Genomic DNA, 16,729 nt, shown 5'->3' with positions numbered 1-16,729 from the left:
TGAGTATGTCTGCACTTGTCACAGGCTGGTGGGGCCTCGGCAGCAGGCAGCTGTGCCGTGTTTCTTCCTGGCGTGGAGGCGTGTGCTGCAGCTACGGGCCCTGGGGAGAGCTTCTTCAGGGCTGGAGAGTGAGCACTCCTTGGCAGTTTGGTACGTGTGTCCCACAGAGATCTTACCCCCACCTTCTCTGGAGCTCTCTCCTCTTCTCTGTCAGAGACCAGGCCTGGGCACCAAGCCAAGCAGTGGGACCCAGAGAAAGAAGTCTTTTGTCCCCCTTCCCTCCCAGCTCCTTCCCCTCTCTGGCCATTGATTTCCTGATCTTGTAATGTAGGGAAGCTTCCAACATCCCTTCCAGCTGACATCCTAGGGATTTATAATTGAGTGCCTCTTGTCCCATCTTCACTTGGCCCCATTGCCTCAGACAAGAATGGGGGCATCTTTCTAGGGAAGGGGAGGGGATCAAGTCTGGCCCTATCCACCTGGACCCAGATTAGCTGGCAGTCTTGGGGAAGACATGGAGTCATCTCCTGCAGAGACCCTCCAAAGGAGCTAGAGAGCACAGGGTTGGAGGACCAGGGTATTGTGCATCCTCCCCCTTCCACCCCCCTGCCCCTGACAACACAGCAGCCTCCATGACCCCCAGACCATCGGCCACATGATCCCGCTCTTGTGCTTTCTGAGCCTGGGGACTCAGAAAGAAAGCCCGTTAGCACAGTTCCAGCAAGCCTGCAAGGGAGACGGTAACTGGTCAATGACCTGAGGCTACTGAGTGGGTCAGGATCTGACCTGAGGTGTGCCTGATTCCCAAACCATGCCCTTGCTGCCCATGTCATCCTGCCCTACCAAACCTTCCAGCTGGGCTCTGCAGGTCCCCTGTCTGTCAGCAATACGCTGCTCTTCTCCCCAGACCAAGAACTGGAGCCATGGGACTGGTGCTGCCGTGGGAACGACAAGCCCTCCTTCTGCGCCCTGTACCAGCAGAGGCGGCCCCGCATTGGCTGTGTTGGGTACCGTCCCCCAAGGCCTGGTGAGGCTGCTGAGACCTGTCTTGGGGCAGGGCTGAGGCAGAGGATCTGGGGAGGCATAGCTTCTTGGGGCCTGGACCAGGGCAGTGCTAGCTTCCCAGGGATGGGTTGTGGCCACAAGGGAAGATGCAGATGATTCAAGTGTGCGGCCAATGGCAAACAGAGGAGCTTTGTACCTGGCATTGGGGAAGGGGTGAGAAGGTAGGGGGCGGAGGTAATGGGTCTATGTGAATTTGGGTAGGGGCACAAAAGTGCAAGAGGGCTTCCGGGAATGGTTCTACACTCAGTGAACCCCTCCCAGGCTTGAGTCTGCCTGGAGGTAGTGGGGATCTCAGACCCTTCCTTGGTCTGCCATGTCAGTGTGGTCTCTCCTTTTTTTCAGCCTGGATGTTTGGGGATCCCCATATCACCACCTTGGATGGTGCCAATTACACCTTCAATGGACTGGGGGACTTCCTGCTGGTCCGGGCCTGGGACAGAAACTCCTCCTTCCTGCTGCAGGGCCGTACTGCCCAGACCAGCTCAGCCCAGGCCACCAACTTCATTGCCTTTGCAGCTAAATACAACACCAGCAGCCTGAACCCCATCACAGTGAGTGAGGCAGGGGTCCCGAGGAGAAGAGAAAGAAGGAAGAAGGGAACAGGGCAGCAGGGAGGGAGGATGCATCCTGCCAGGGTAGTGGTTCGATTCTCAACCCCAGAGACAGTGGGATTCGGGTCCTGGCTCCACCAGCCATGTGATTCTGAAGAAACAACTGAACTTCCAGTGCCTTGGTTTCATTGTAGTAAAATGAAGATAATACTACCTACCCTGCAGGGCTATTGTGCGATTTAAATGAGATAATCTGGCCTCAGAGGCTGGCCTGGGCTAAGCACTCCCAAGATGTTAGCTACATAACCTCATCATCACACCCACCTACATGTTCCTCTGGGGCTCAGGTCCGGATTCTCTGAAGCCTCCTTTCTCAGCTTCTTGGCCCACCTCAGGCTTAGGCCTCCTCCAATTTCCTTCCAGGTTCGATGGCTCCTCAAGCCGAATGACACAATCCACGTGCAGGTCAATAACCAGACTGTGACATTTGAGACTAACCGTGAAGACCCAGAAGGTAGGCTGGGGACAGCTGTCAGCCACCTGGTCCTGCTTCCCCGGATCAGGCTTTAGCAGGGCACCCAGGGCCTGGACGCCATGTAGAGACAGCAGCACTGGGGCAGTGGAGATGGGTTGGCACCCCTGCTTCACCCCCTGTTCTTTCAGCAGCTGTGCCTGAACAGCTTCTTCACCGCTTTCTCTTCTCACTTCTGTCCCTCCTCGGCAGTGATGGCTTGTCTGCAGTAGTCCCTGTCTCCAGTCTCCAGGAAGAAGGGGGTGTCCTGTGAGTGTGGCTTTCAGCCCCTGGAAAAGGCACTCCCAGGACACCCCAGAGCTGCTCTCAGAGTCTCCCCCTCAACATCTTGACCCTTCACTACTGCCAAGTCTTGAGTCTGCAGGGTTTGAAAGCCGGTTTCTTTCTCATCTGTCTCTCAACATCCCAGGCCAGGAGACATTCAACACCACCGGCATTGTAATGACCCGCAATGGCTCCCTCGTGTCAGCCAGCTTCGATGGGACCGTGACCATCTCCGTGACCGCCCTTTCCAACATCCTCCATGCCTCCTGCAGCCTCCCAGAGGAGTATCGAAACAGCACAGAGGGCCTCCTGGGTGAGAAGCAGACAGGACTCTGCCTTTGAGGCAGCGGCAGCAGCAGTGGCATCAAGAGCACGGGCCCCAGCCCACAGGCAGCTCCCCGTCCAGCTGGCCTGTGGACACCCCAGGCTGAGCTTCCCTTTCTCAGCCTCCTTGGAACAGAACTCTGAGGGCACAGAGAGGTGGGGAGGAGCAAGGGACCTCTTCAGCTTCCTTTGAGGCTCATTTCTTGTTCTCCCAAAGCTCTCGTTCTAGGGCAGCCAAGGGGGCTTTGAGGATGCCCTTTCTCTCCCTCCAGCCCCTACTTCCTCTCCCTTCTTCCTCCATTTTCTCCTCCTCTATCCCTGAGACTGAGGGGTGGGCTATGAGGTCTGGTCCTCTCCCCTCCTCTGGAAGGACTGAACCGAGAATAGACACAACTGGAAGGGGCTTCCCAGGCCCCTACTCCCCCTCACACCTTGAATGTGACCTGTTGGACGCTCCTCAGGGAAGGGGAGAGCCACAGTTCCAGGGTGGCCAATCTCCTACTCTGTCCCTCAGGAGTCTGGAACGACAATCCAGATGATGACTTCAGGATGCCCAATGGCTCCACCATTCTCAACAAAAGCGATGAGTGGCAACTTTATCAATTTGGAATGACCTGTGAGTCTGGGCCCGAGTCCTAGGGGTAGATGTGGCTGGGGTGGGATGAAGGAAGCATTGTCTCCCTTGGGCCTGTGGGAGCCAGACCTCCATCCTTTGTGAGGGAGGGGTGGAAAGGCCAGGAGGAAATGCTGAGGATTCTGGGACCACCCCGGATTTGTCCCCTCCACCCCCATGTCCCCCTGCATTTCTCTACCTGGAAGAGAAGGTGAGGGAAGTGGTGGCCCTTACCCACTAGAGCAGAGATTTCCAGCCTCAAAAGCTGAAGTCACTTTGTCCCTTCACACCCCCTCCCTCACCCCAAGGCATATAAAGTGAGGGTAAGGGGTGGACACAGCAGAAGTATAGCTGGAATCCCATCCCTGGTACCACTACCATTGTACTTCATATGTTCTAGGGAAAATCAATGATACGAGACTCCTTGGCAAGAGAGACAACCCTCTGCCTTCCAACTTCACCCCTGTCTTCCTTTTCCAACTGAAGAACAACCACTCGGGTGAAAATCTGGTCTCTGAGTGTAATGGAGATGAGCAGTGCATTTATGACAGCCTGGCCACAGGAAACACAAGCACCGGCCTGAACACTAAGATGCTCTTTAGCAGATACCAGCTGATGAACGCTACCCTCAGTAAGTGGCATGAGGCCCAGACTTGGGTGGCAGATGTGGAGCACCCCCCTTTCATGATATTCCTTTAGGCTACGTGTTTTTCAAATGTAACAGATTCTTTTGTTCATGTTATTCCTCTGCTCAGCCTCCCGTGACTCCCCAGCTCACTCCGTGACGGCCTTCACAGCCCTTTCCAACCTGACCCTCGGGCCTCTCAAACTCTTCCTCTGTTCCTCCCCACCTTGCACTCTCCACTCCAGACACACTGGCTTCTCTGTCTTCTTCAAACACACCAGGCTCACCGCCAGCTCCAGACTCCACACCTACTGTTCTCTGCCTGGACTCCCTGCCCTTCCTCCGGACAGCCTCTCACCTCCTTCAAGGCTCTGTGCAAATAGAGTCGCCTTCTCAGGAGTGCCTTTCTTGGCTAGCCTGTCTAAAATTTCACATTTACCCATACTTCCCATTCACCTTTCCTGCTTTTTCTTTTTTTTCACCCTAGCATTTATAACTATCTAGCATATTTTCTAATTTGCATAGATATCTTTTTGATTATTTGTTTATTGCTGTGTCCTCACTACATGGAATAGTGTCAGTCATAGGTTAGGCACTCAATAAATATGTGTTAAATGACTGAATGAGTGAATGAATGAGTGAATGAACAATAAAATGGAAACAGCAGGGTTCCAAAAGACAGATATCAGTGAAAAGTTTTTTTTTTAAGTTTATTTACTTTAAGAGAGAGAGAGAGAGAGTAGGACAGAGGCAGAGAGAGAGGGAGAGATAGAAACCCAAGCAGGCTCTACACTGTCAGTGTAGAGCCCAACGTGGGGCTCAAACTCATGAACTTCGAGATCATAACCTGAGCAGAAATCGAGTTGGATGCTTAACTGACTGAGCCACCCCGGCACTCCATCCAGTGAGAAAGCATTTTCCTCTATTTCCTGACAAATGCAATGCCCATCTAGAGATTACCCTCTTGGTTTTCAGCCCTCTTCCAAAGGTAAAACTCTGTGATGATCTGAACAACATTGTGTACCATGCCCAGCATAACATTCTGATCAGGAAAGAACTTGACCTGAATCCTGTGTGGGGAGAAGATAAAGAGAAAATAAGGATTTGGCCAGGTGGGCAGTACAACCCCAACCTGCTCTAGATAGACCTGAAAGCAGGTACACAGAGTCATTCCTGCTTCCAGAGGTGGGTCACAGCCCTGGGAATGCTTCACACAAGCCAGAGGACTTGCCCATGAGGCAAGAAAGTGTCCTGCCCCAAACCCTGAATTCCCTCTTTGTGTTTCAGGTAAGTACCCACCTTCTATCGAGGGTGAGCATGTGGTGGAAGCCTATCTGGGGCAGACCAAGCTGACTCAGTACACCAGCGGTTCTGAGAACGTCATATTCACCCTAAGAAACAGCAACACTGACTTCAAGCTCTTTGGTAAGAATGGTTGGCTACAGGTGTAAGGGATGAGAGCAGAGTCAAGCTTTAGGTAATTTTGCATTATTATACCCTGTGCAACTTCATTCCACTTTTCCATCAGAATATCCAGGACTAGCATTTCTTGGAGTGATCCCTAAGATTCAGATAGTGTCCCCAGTGAAGAGCAGTGATGGGCTTTTGGCAATCTGGCCAGCTAGCTGCATTAACTCGGGGTACATCCAAGTGACTCAAAAGTCATGTCACCTCAAATCCAAGAACATGCAATCATCTTTAACCATCTTTATAAAATCACCAAATTATTAGAAAAAAAGTATAACCATTAAAAAATACTAATTTAAAACATTTCAAATCTATTAAAAGAATGATATAATGTGGAACATGATTTAAAGATACAAATATCTTCTTTTGGTATGTTTCTCACTTATTTTTATGTTTGTCAACCATGTTTACCTAACTTTGTCTCTGCTTGTGGCTTTTCTCTGCTGGGAGCAAGCAAAGCCGCATCTCTGTCAGTAATGGTGTGGAGATGCCCAGTCCTGCAACCATCATCTGGGTCAAAAAGTCAAAGCCCACAGGATGCAATTGCCTTCTGTTGCCAGTACCAGTGATGCTAGTGACTGTTCTTTGCTAAACCAAATCTATTAGGGACCTTATTTTGAGCTCAGAGCACCTCTCTGCCTCGTTTTCTTTCTCTGTGCATAAGAAGGGACTTCTTTGTCTACACCCTTTGGCTCCATGTGGCATTCTGTCAGGTGCTAGCCAATGGCATCAGGAGATTTTCTCCTCCACTGGGCTCCTCTCCTGAGGAGTGAAAACCTGCAAGTTACTCTCATCTGCTCCCTACTATCAATAACTCTCAACCTACTACTTTATGAAGACTTTCTTATTTTCTTGGAAAACATAAGACAGGTTTTGATCACAAGAGTCCTTGTTGACAATGTTTCACTGTTGTCTGGTGTCTGAAAGTTAAAGGTCCAAGAAGTGAGGGAGTGGGCAAGAAATCAGGGCAAGGGATGTGAAGGGGCAGCCAGTTTAGTCTGCAGTATAGCCTGGGGAAGCGTCATCCTGGTCTTATTCTCTTCCCTCCTAGATGTCCCATCCTCCTGCAGGCCCAGGCAGGGGTTGCCCTTTGGGGTCTCTTCAGGGATCAGCTGCCTTCCCTTCTGTGGAGTTCCACCCAACAGTCAGTTAGCGGGGCTCATGCTACCTCCAGCTTGGGGTGTGACCAGGATCACCGTAAGAAACCACCCTTGTTCAAAGAAATGCCTGATGACATTTGAGGGGTGATCTGAGAGAGGTGGGGGAAGGCTAGCATCAGCATTTAGGGTATTAGATTCCAGGATGTGTCAGTAGGCACAGCAGTCAAGGCCCCCAGCTCTCATGGTCTTGTTTTTCCTGGGACAGAGAATGGGACATTGCTATGGACACCAAAGTTGTTGGAACCATTCACTCTGGAGATTCTAGCAAGAAATGCCAAAGTCAACTTGTCATCTGTACTCCAGCCAAAGACAGTGGTCTGTGCCTGCAGGGAAGAGAGCCAGTGTTTATACAACCAGACCAGCTGGGTGGGCAATTCCTCCCTGGAGGTGAGTATTGGGAGGAGGATGGGAGGGAGGTTTCCTTATTGAGGGGAAAGGCTGTGGGAACTGAAGGGATGTCATACTTCAGTCCCTGTGTGGTAATGTGTGTGTGTTGGGAGCTGTGGTAGGTGAGTAGAGCCAACACCAATCTCAAGCCAGGGGAAAGAATGCTCCAGGGAGGCCCAGCGGGCTTGGCAAGGATGTACAGGACCACGACCTAGTCACAAAGGTGCTCAGTAGATGCTGGTAGAGTTAAGACAAGGACTCAAGGTCCACAGGTTCTCAGACCAGAGAGGTCAGTACAGAAACACCCGAAAGCCTTTAATGGTTCAGCCTCCTGGCTCCCTGGTGATCAGCAACCCATTACAGGTGGCTGGCTGCAAGTGTGATGGGAACAGCTTTGGCCCCTACTGCAAACGTTCCAGGGACCCCTGTGAGGAGCCATGCTTCCCGAATGTAAACTGCATTCCTGGGGAGGGCTGCGAGGCCTGCCCCCAAAACCTGACTGGGGATGGGCGTCATTGTGCAGGTGAGCTGGGAGCAGGGCCCTGGCAGGAGGAGGGCCTGGGCACAGTTGACACCTTAAGGGCCTAGGGCAAACCATTTCTCCCCCTTTTCCAGCAAGTCTTTAGAATGCTCATTATAAGTGGGTACAGTAAGGAAGTGAAGACATTGGTGAGGTGTGAAGCTGCAGGAGAAGAGACTGTGCAGGCAGGGAGAATGATGGCCAGGGCAGAGCAGACCTGAGGCCCTGATGGGGGAAACCCAGGGCAAAAGACTGAAGAAGGCCTGGGGAAGGGAGGAGATGTCCAGCAGCAGCCCGCAAGCCAAGGCTCCAGTGAAGTCATGATGAGGGAGATCACAGTGAGGCCTTCACTAAGTCCCTACAGCACCCAAATGAAATGTAGAGGCCACTGTGTCTTCTGAGGAATGGCCAGAGCAGGCAGAGCCACAGCTTAATAAGGCAGACAAAGGGATGGAAGTAAGGAAACCAGGCTGGCGTGCTCTTCTCTTGCCAGCCTTCTGGGTCCTTTCCTGATGCAGGGGGTCTGACAAACATGCCATTCCCTCAGCAGAAGTGGGAGAACATCTACCTGGCAAAGGAAAAAGGGTTGCCCAGCAGAGAAATATCTGGAAAAGGGAGAAGGATAGTTTGAGGCTCAGAGTGACTCATAAGCAAAATGCAGACTGAATGGGCTTTGGGGGAAAGAAAGCAAGCCTGTCCTAGGAGCAGCTTTCTGTGGGCCGGGGCTCCCCACGGCTGCCCAGCCTGATGCTGCTGTCCTCCCTCCTTCTTCTGCAGCTCTGGAGAACTCTCCCCTCTGTCAGAACGTGTCCTGCCCTGTGAATTACTGCTACAACCAGGGCCACTGCTACATCTCCCAGACGCCAGACTGCCATCCCACCTGCACCTGTCCCCCAGCCTTCACTGACACCCGCTGCTTTGTGGCTGGGAACAATTTCACTCCAACCATCCATCAAGGTACCAACAGCTGCCTCTGCCTTCACATTTCTCTCATCTTGGGGGAAGATGGGGAACTCGGGGGACCAGAGCTTCATTCCTCAAACTCAACAGGGCAGAACTCCAATCTCTCTCAGGTGGTGGTATGTTGGTGGCTATGGGAGCTGTGGGGGGAGCAGGGGCAAGGGGTAGCTGCCACAGCATGACCCCAGGCCTGAGAAGTCTGCTGAGGAAAGACTGGAGGTGACTTCATGGCCCGGAGAGATGAGAGTCAGGAAGCCCTGACCATAGTGGAATGGGCACTAGGGTGAGGCTCAGCAGAATCAGTCCCTTCTGACTCCTCTGGTGACCTTCTGTCACTGTCGAATGGGGCAGTCTCCCTGAGCTGGCCCAAAAAACTTCTTGGGTAAGTCTGTGTAAACTGTGAGGTGATTGTGAATCTGCTTCTCTCATCTCCAGATCTTCCCGTAAGAATCATCCAGCTCTCACTCAGGGAAGGAGAAAATGCCACCATGACAGATGTCAATGCCTCGGTCAGTGCTGCAGGCTAGCTCTGGGTGGGGAGGTGGGTCTTGGCAGGTTTAAGATAGGGTCTTGGCCATCACTTATATGTTCTACATCTCATCATCCATCTAGATTCAGTTGCCAGAAGAGGCTGGAGCCTCCTGCCCCAGGGAAAGCAGCGAATGAGGAAGGCAGGAATCCCCCAGACAGAGACCTCCAAGGGGACTGGAATAACCAGACCACAATGAACATTGTCTAGGGTGGTCAAGTCACCCCAGCCCCTCCTTCTGAGTATCCCTAAAGACCTGCACTTGGTCTGGCATTTCACCTCCAGGAAGCCTTCCCTGACTTCCCAGAGGGAACTGGCAGCTCCCTCTTCTTCGTTCCTATGCCCTTGTCCATTCCTCAACCACAGACAGAGTACCACAGTAGTTGAATTACTGAGGCTCTATAATCCTACATACCCAGGTTAAAATCCTGGCTCTACCATTCCCTCAAGCAGGTGTAAGAATTAGACAAATTATTTGATGTCTCATCTGTAACACAGAAATAACAATAGTACCTATGTCAATGGATTGTGTCAAGTTTTAAATGATAATGTATGTAAAGCACTTACTGCAGTGCCTAAAACACAAGTGTTCAAGAAATTATAATAATTATTATTATGATTGCTACTACTACAGCATTCCACACTCTGAATGGTAAAATCTGTTCATGCTTATTCACTTCACCAGACTATGGGTCTCTGAGTATAGACTGTTCCTGAGTCAGCTTGAAGTCCCCAGCACCTGACCATCCCCTAGGTCTGGCTAAACATAATCAATGTTCAATATACATGTGGGGAGAGAATGATTGGGTGAGTCATGGAAGAGAGGCAAGGCATGAGTCATTCATTCCAGATTCTCCCCTTGTTGTTGGAGGCAGGGAGGTATGCCTTCACTCACCAACAAACTTTTAATATTTACTTGTTTATTTTTGAGAGAGACCAAGCACGAGTGGGTGTGCAAGAGAGCAGAGGTGGGGCAGAGATGGAGAGAGAGAATCCCAAGCAGGCTCCGCACTGTCAGTGCAGGGCCCAAGGTGGGGCTTGAACTCATGAACCATAAGATCATGACCTGAGCTGAGATCAAGAGTCAGATGCTTAACTGATTGAGCCACGCAGGTGCCCTTCACAAACAAAATTTTATTAAGCAGGGACCCATGCCAATTACCAGGCTAGGCTGGGGTTTAGGAATGTAGAAATGGATGAGAAACATTCTGTAGGTTCTGGCACTCATGTGCAAAGAAAGAGCTAGACATGGATAAACAAATGCATTCAAGTGGGAAGGGTGTCCTCTTTGGACAGGGCCTCATTCCCACTCCCCCACCCACTCCCTAGGTGGCCTACAGACTGGGGAAGCTGGATGTGCGGGCTTTTCTCCAGAACAGCAAAGTGGTACCAATGTAAGTGGGACTGTCCCCGCCTGCTCCCCAGGTCCTCCCTTCCCCTTCCACCCTTAGTACCTCACTGTACCCCTCCCACACAGCAATTCTGGGGCAACACAGGCCTCAGGAAGAAACCTTCAACGCTGGAGTGTCATCTCGGAGTTCCAGTACCTCCCTCGGGGTCCTGTTATCGACTTCCTAAACACCAAGCTGCTGGATGCAGTGGTAGAGGCATTCTTACCCCAGGCTTCATGGAGGAGATGGAACAGAAGTGAGGGGCCCAGGACCAACGTGAACTTCCATTCCATCTCCAGGGAAGATGTGTACAGTGTGAAGGCTCGTGAGTCACTTTCCTGGGGATAGTCACAGGGATAGCTGAGGGAGGAGGTAAATGGAGGAGACCTATCACAGATCTTCAGCCCACACAAACCCATGGTGGAAAAGTTTTCTACAGAGAGCCACAGATAAGCAAGAAGCAAGTAACTTAGTTTTTTGTTTGTGATTAAAAAAAAAAATGTTTTTTAGTGTTTATTTATTTTTGAGGGACAGAGAGACAGAGCACAAGTAGGGGAGAGGCAGAGAGCGAGGGAGACACAGAATCCAAAGCAGGCTCCAGGCTCTGAGGTGTCAGCACAGAGCCCAATGCGGGGCTTGGACCCAAGAACTGTGAGATCATGACCTGAGCTGAAGTCGGACACCTAACTGAGCCACCCAGGTGCCCTTTTGAGGGAAATTATAAACATTTTACCTACCAGCTTTCTAGATACAAGAGCAGAGCACAAAATACTGCTTGATGAATCCGCAGGGATACAGTTTCATGGAGCATTTACTCTAATTGCCAATTTCCGACCATGACCACTAACGGTTTTCTTTTTTTTAATAAAATTGTTAATGATTTTGTTAAAATAACATTTCACTTTATAAACATAAGCAGGGACATCCCTTTTACCTTTGCCCTCCAGCTAAAGGATATTAAGCTGAAGCCTGGAGACCTGGCTCGGGGGCAGAAATATCCCCTCCTTGAGAGGTGTGACCCTAGGCAAAAGCCATCCCCAATCCAAGCCTTAACACCCCAAACTGGAAAATGAGACGGGATTTCTGAGGTCCCTTTCAGCTGTGATAGCCCCTTGTTATCCTGGAACAAGAATGAGATGAGTTGGTAAGCTTACCAAGGAAGGAAAGGATTGGCCTACGCTACTTTGGGAGTGTAGCAGAGAACAGGGCAGTAACCACACGGAACCCAACAGAAGCCAGTGTGTTACTGGTGGGTGGGACCAAGCAAGAGCTTCTTCTGGGGTCCAGTCTGGGTCTCCTCCCTCCTGGGAGCGACAGTGTGAAATCCTCTGAACTACTTTGTGTATGTGCGGTAGGGGGTTAGGGGTAGGTGGTAAGAGAACAATTGTCCTAGACCTGACTATAACTTTTATTAAAGAAACCAAACCCCCCCCCAATTTTATTATACAAGTACAATATGTTTATCGTAGAAACTTTAGGAAACACAAACTAACAAAAAGAGAAAAAAAATCACCTGTAACTCCAATCCCCAAAGACAAGTCCATTTTGCACACATCCTTCTGAATTTTCTTTTACACACAGGGATCTTCACAAATATAAATATTGTTTATAATAAAGGATAAAGTCGTGCCTAATGTTTTGATAACTTCATTACTTAAACAACTGTGAACATATTACTTTGTGTATTATGTATGTATTCCCATTTGATATTTTATCACACATTTTAGCATAGTGTGCTATATTTTATTTAAACAGAATGTTATACCAATAGTGACCATTTACTGAGTGCTTACTATGTTAGGCAACGTACTGAATATTCTGTATATATTATCTCCTTTAACTTTCACAACGTGGTAGGTACTATTATTATCGTTTCCTTATAAAAGATAAGGAAATCGAGGCTGAAAGAGTTAAGAAATTTCCCCCAAATCACACAACTAGTTAGTAGTAGAGTTTGAATTTTAACGTAGGTCTGGTTTCCTTCAAAGCATCTGCCCTAGGGGCGCCTGGGTGGCGCAGTCGGTTAAGCCTCCGACTTCAGCCAGGTCACGATCTCGCGGTCCGTGAGTTCGAGCCCTGCGTCGGGCTCTGGGCTGATGGCTCAGAGCCTGGAACCTGTTTCCGATTCTGTGTCTCCCTCTCTCTCTGCCCCTCCCCCGTTCATGCTCTGTCTCTCTCTGTCCCAAAAATAAATAAACGTTGAAAAAAAAATTAAAAAAAAAAAAAGCATCTGCCCTTAACCAATGCACTTTCCCTGTCATGGTGGTTACCGGTTGCACAATATTCATTAACAAAATCCCTCTTATTAAACACTGTTGCTGTTATAAACCATGCTGCTCTAGACTTCCGTGAACATAGGTATTTGTGCACTTTTCCAAATATTTCTCAGGAAAAATGCCCGAAAACGGCATTCTTGATCGAAACGGTATAGATTTGGTGTTACTGATTGCTTTCATGTTCATCTGCGTCCTACCTGACAGTGAACGTGAGCATGCTGAAGACTTACTTCAAATGCAATGGCTACAAGGGTTACCACCTGGTCTACAGCCCCCACAGTGGCCTGACCTGTGTGTCCCCGTGCAGTGAGGGCTACTGTGAGCACGGAGGCCAGTGCCAGCACCTGCCCCAAGGGCCCCGTTGCAGGTGAGTCGGAAAGAGGGCAGGAAGGGCAGTGCTGGGGAATCTGAGCTGGGCAAAGATGCTGCAAGGGGCCCAGAAACCCCATGGTATTTTGTGGTGTCTGAAAGTTAGGATGTATCTTCTGTAACTGAGCAAACGGGGATCAGAGAAAAAGCGACCAGGGAAAAGATGTGTGAGTGCCTACCCTGTGTGGAGAATAAAGATGTTATATCACTTCTAAAATTCAAACTAGCTACTGGGTATGTATTATGAACATTTTTTTAGTTTATTTCTTTATTTTGAGAGAGAGAGAGAGACAGAGAGAGAGAGAAAGTGAGCATGAGCAGAGAAGGGGTAGAGAGAGGGAGAAACAGAATCCCAAGCAGGCCCCATGCTGTCAGCGTGGAAATCATGACCAGAGCCGAGACCAAAAGTCAGTTGGATGTTCAACTGACTGGGCCACCGAGGCGTCCTGGTATTATGAGCACTTTTTTTAATAATTAAAAAAAATTTTTTTAATGTTTATTTTTGAGAGACAGAGAGAGTCAGTGGGGAAGGGGCAGAGAGCAAGGGAGACACAGAATCCAAAGCAGGTTCCAGGCTCTGAGCTGTCAGCACAGAGCCCGATGTGGGGCTCGAACCCATGAGCAGTGAGATCATGACCTGAGCCAACGTCAGATGCTTAACCAACTGAGCCACCCAGGTGCCCTGGTATTATGAGCATTTTAAGGAAGAGATAGGTAAAGAACCTGCCCAGGGTACCCAGTAAGTTAAGCAGCAGGATGTGGGTTCCAAAGGCAACCTCTTCCACCTGAGTTTGCTTCTGGGGTAGACATTCTGCTGTCTCTTTGTGGAGAGGCACCCACTGCCTTGTGTCTAGGTCCATCCCTGCCCCTCCTTAAGAGTACCAGTCAGGGGAGGCCCTCTGCAACTGGTGTCCTAAGTCCCCTCAGTTCATCAGCAGTCTAAGGGTCTCCCGTGAGGGGAGTGCACTAAGCCTACAGGTCTGCTAGGGAAGAGAAGGGCAGTGCCACCCAGGGCCCTCATGTCATATCAGTGCATCTACCCTTGTGCCCATTGCAATCCCAGATCCACCCAGCCCTCTCCCCTCCCGGGTCCAAGGAGGGCTGGGAGAAGCCAGGGCTGTGCCTGCACATGCTCACCTGCAGCCAGGTGGAGCTGACTCCAGGTGAATTCACCCCCTCCAGCCTCCGCTAGCCAGTGGGCATGGCTTCAGCTCCACCTCCTTCCCCAGAGGGGATCCCAGCCTGTTGTGGAAAACCTCCTGGGGCCTCCCCGCTGCTGACCATGTTTTCTCTCTCTGTCCCCAGCTGTGTGCCCTTCTCCATCTACACGCCCTGGGGAGAACGCTGTGAGCACCTGAGCATGAAGCTTGGCGCCTTCTTTGGGATCCTCTTTGGAGCGCTGGGAGCCCTCTTGCTGCTGGGGGCGGTGGTGTTTGTGGTCCTGCGCTTCTGGTGCTACCCCAGGAACCAGTACTCCTACCCTCTGGACACAGAAAGTTGAGGCCTCACCCAAAGGGGTAGCTGTGGCCTAAGATACTTCAGGACCCACCCCAGCCTCACCCACATATTGACCAGTACCTTGGCTTTGAGGAGACTGGGAAAAGGAAGGTGCCTGAAGGTGATTCAGGATTCTTCAAGGGAATGAGTAATAATAAAAACAATAGCACACCTTTTCAGTAGACACAGAGGCAGACAGAAGGGGCCATAAAGACCACCTACTTAAAGGATGGATTCTTACACATACATACCTGCAAGAAGGACACTGACCTACATACACACACATCAGAGTTAATAATGTCTCGGTTAAAATCCAAAATGCATTTGTATACAAAACTCCAATTTACTTCTAATTAAAGTCTATTTAAGTAAAATCCTTCTGACTTTTTTGTTTCCCAAGCCATGGATTCCACTTGTGGTTTTTCTCAGGGGCCTGAAGGGTGAGGCACAGGGAGTGGAGGAGAAGAGGTGGGTTGGATCCAGTCCTGCTTCAGCCCTCAGCTACTCTCTGTTGGGAAGCTTTTTGCTCCACCCAGGTGAATCCTTGCTTCAGCCCCCACATCACTTTCTTCCCCTGAGGAGAAGAACACAAGCCAAAGCCTGGTTTTCGGAGGAGGATGGTTGAGATACCCCATATGGAGTAGCCCGGACTCACCTAGGAACCCTCCCTGCCTTGCTAGTCTCTGTCCATCAGTTCCAAGAGGGTAAATACACTCAGTGCCTTTACCCGTCTGGTTCCTGTCCTCCACTGCCTGTGTTAAAGGGATTAAACTGTTCCAGCTCCCTTCCTAAGGACCAACTTGAGAAGCAGGTCACCAACCCCCTCCTTAGACCTGAAGCACCCAATCCCTCATATACGATCTCTGTCCTTTCCTGAGCCCCAATGAGTCTTCTGAGCCTCTCCACCCCACAGTCCCTTGGCCCCACTCTGCTTGCTCCCAGCAACCTGACCAGTTTTGACCTCACACTTCTCCCCTAGCAGGCAGAATTTCACACCTATCTGGTGTAACACATCCAACAATAAATGGGTCCACAATTCCCGTGTCTCAAATACCTCAATTCCATCTCTATTACAGAAACTGGACCTCTTGGTCCTAAATCCCAAATCTCTGAGGGGAGAATCTGATTAGTCCAGTTTATGTCAATTGTCCATCAGTGGTCCAAACTAGTGTGGCCAAAGGGTAGGAAAGGAGGTCACATGACACAAACCTGGTGCTCAGGCTCACCTTTGTTGGTAAAGAAGTGGTGTTGCAGGAAGTTCAGGAGAAACATGATCTTTGATCTGAACAGAGACTCCGCACTGTCTGCTTTTCACAGAGAATGACTACTCCCAGTAGGCAAGGCCTCTCCCATATGTACAAAGTTGTGGCTTTATCCTCAAACACCCCAAAGTGTAATCAAAGCTCCTTATGAAACACTTTTATTTGGGGTGCCTGGCTGGCTCAGTCAGTAGAGCACAAGACTCTTGGTCTTAGGGCTGTGAGTTCAAGCCCCACATTGGGCATAGAGCCTACTTAAAAAAAAAAAACTTATTTAATCCTAGCATTAATTTATCAAGAATTAAGCATATAGCCAAATAGATTCACTGGTGAAGTCTACCAAACATTTCAGGAAGAAATTCTACCAGTTCTCTATAATCTCTTTCAAAAGATTGAAGTGGAGGGAATACTTCCTAAGTCATTCTATGAAGCCAGCATTACCTTAATACCAAACCCAGAAAAAAATCATACAAAAAAAACTATACAGCAATATCTCTCATGAACATAGATGCAAAAAACTTCAACAAAACATTAACAAATAAAATCCAACAATGAATAAAAAGAATTATATGCCATGACCAAGTGGGATTTATTCCAGGTGTGCAAGGCTGATTCAATATTCAAAAATCAATTAAGGGGTACTTGGGTGCCTCAGTGGTTAAGCATCCAACTCGATTTTGGCTCAGATCATGAAATCATGGTTCGTGAGATTGAGCCCCATGTCAGGCTCTGTGCTGATGGCATAGACACTGCTTGAGATTCTCTCTCTCCCTCTCTGCCCCTCCTCTGTTTGAGCCCTCTCTTACTGTCTCTCAAAATAAATAAATAAACATTTTTAAAAAACCAATCGGTGTAATCTATCACATCAACAGAAGAAAAAAAATCGTGTGATTATACCAATAGTTGCACAAAAAAACATTTGACAAACTCAAACACCAAA

At 49.5% G+C, this 16,729-nt stretch overlaps 1 protein-coding gene across 1 annotated transcript in view; it reads left to right on the top strand.

The window, feature by feature from the left end:
• Positions 1–14,904, top strand: part of MUC4 (mucin 4, cell surface associated) — a 51,935-nt gene extending 37,031 nt beyond the window's left edge. Inside the window, exons 10-25 of the mRNA XM_043594440.1 lie at positions 25–150; positions 908–1,027; positions 1,408–1,616; positions 2,040–2,130; positions 2,558–2,725; positions 3,251–3,352; positions 3,750–3,980; positions 5,262–5,399; positions 6,807–6,988; positions 7,352–7,511; positions 8,286–8,465; positions 8,904–8,977; positions 10,327–10,391; positions 10,475–10,713; positions 12,869–13,031; positions 14,339–14,904. Coding sequence (XP_043450375.1) covers positions 25–150; positions 908–1,027; positions 1,408–1,616; positions 2,040–2,130; positions 2,558–2,725; positions 3,251–3,352; positions 3,750–3,980; positions 5,262–5,399; positions 6,807–6,988; positions 7,352–7,511; positions 8,286–8,465; positions 8,904–8,977; positions 10,327–10,391; positions 10,475–10,713; positions 12,869–13,031; positions 14,339–14,534 — 2,444 coding nt within the window. The 3' untranslated portion in view covers positions 14,535–14,904. The remainder of the gene's footprint in view (positions 1–24; positions 151–907; positions 1,028–1,407; positions 1,617–2,039; positions 2,131–2,557; positions 2,726–3,250; positions 3,353–3,749; positions 3,981–5,261; positions 5,400–6,806; positions 6,989–7,351; positions 7,512–8,285; positions 8,466–8,903; positions 8,978–10,326; positions 10,392–10,474; positions 10,714–12,868; positions 13,032–14,338) is intronic.
• The last annotated feature ends 1,825 nt before the right edge of the window (positions 14,905–16,729 follow it).

Source organism: Prionailurus bengalensis, chromosome C2 (assembly GCF_016509475.1).
Source record: "Prionailurus bengalensis isolate Pbe53 chromosome C2, Fcat_Pben_1.1_paternal_pri, whole genome shotgun sequence".
NCBI lineage: Eukaryota > Metazoa > Chordata > Mammalia > Carnivora > Felidae > Prionailurus > Prionailurus bengalensis.
The sequence above is the reverse complement of the archived record's forward strand: the minus strand, read 5'-3'. Positions and strand labels throughout refer to the sequence as shown.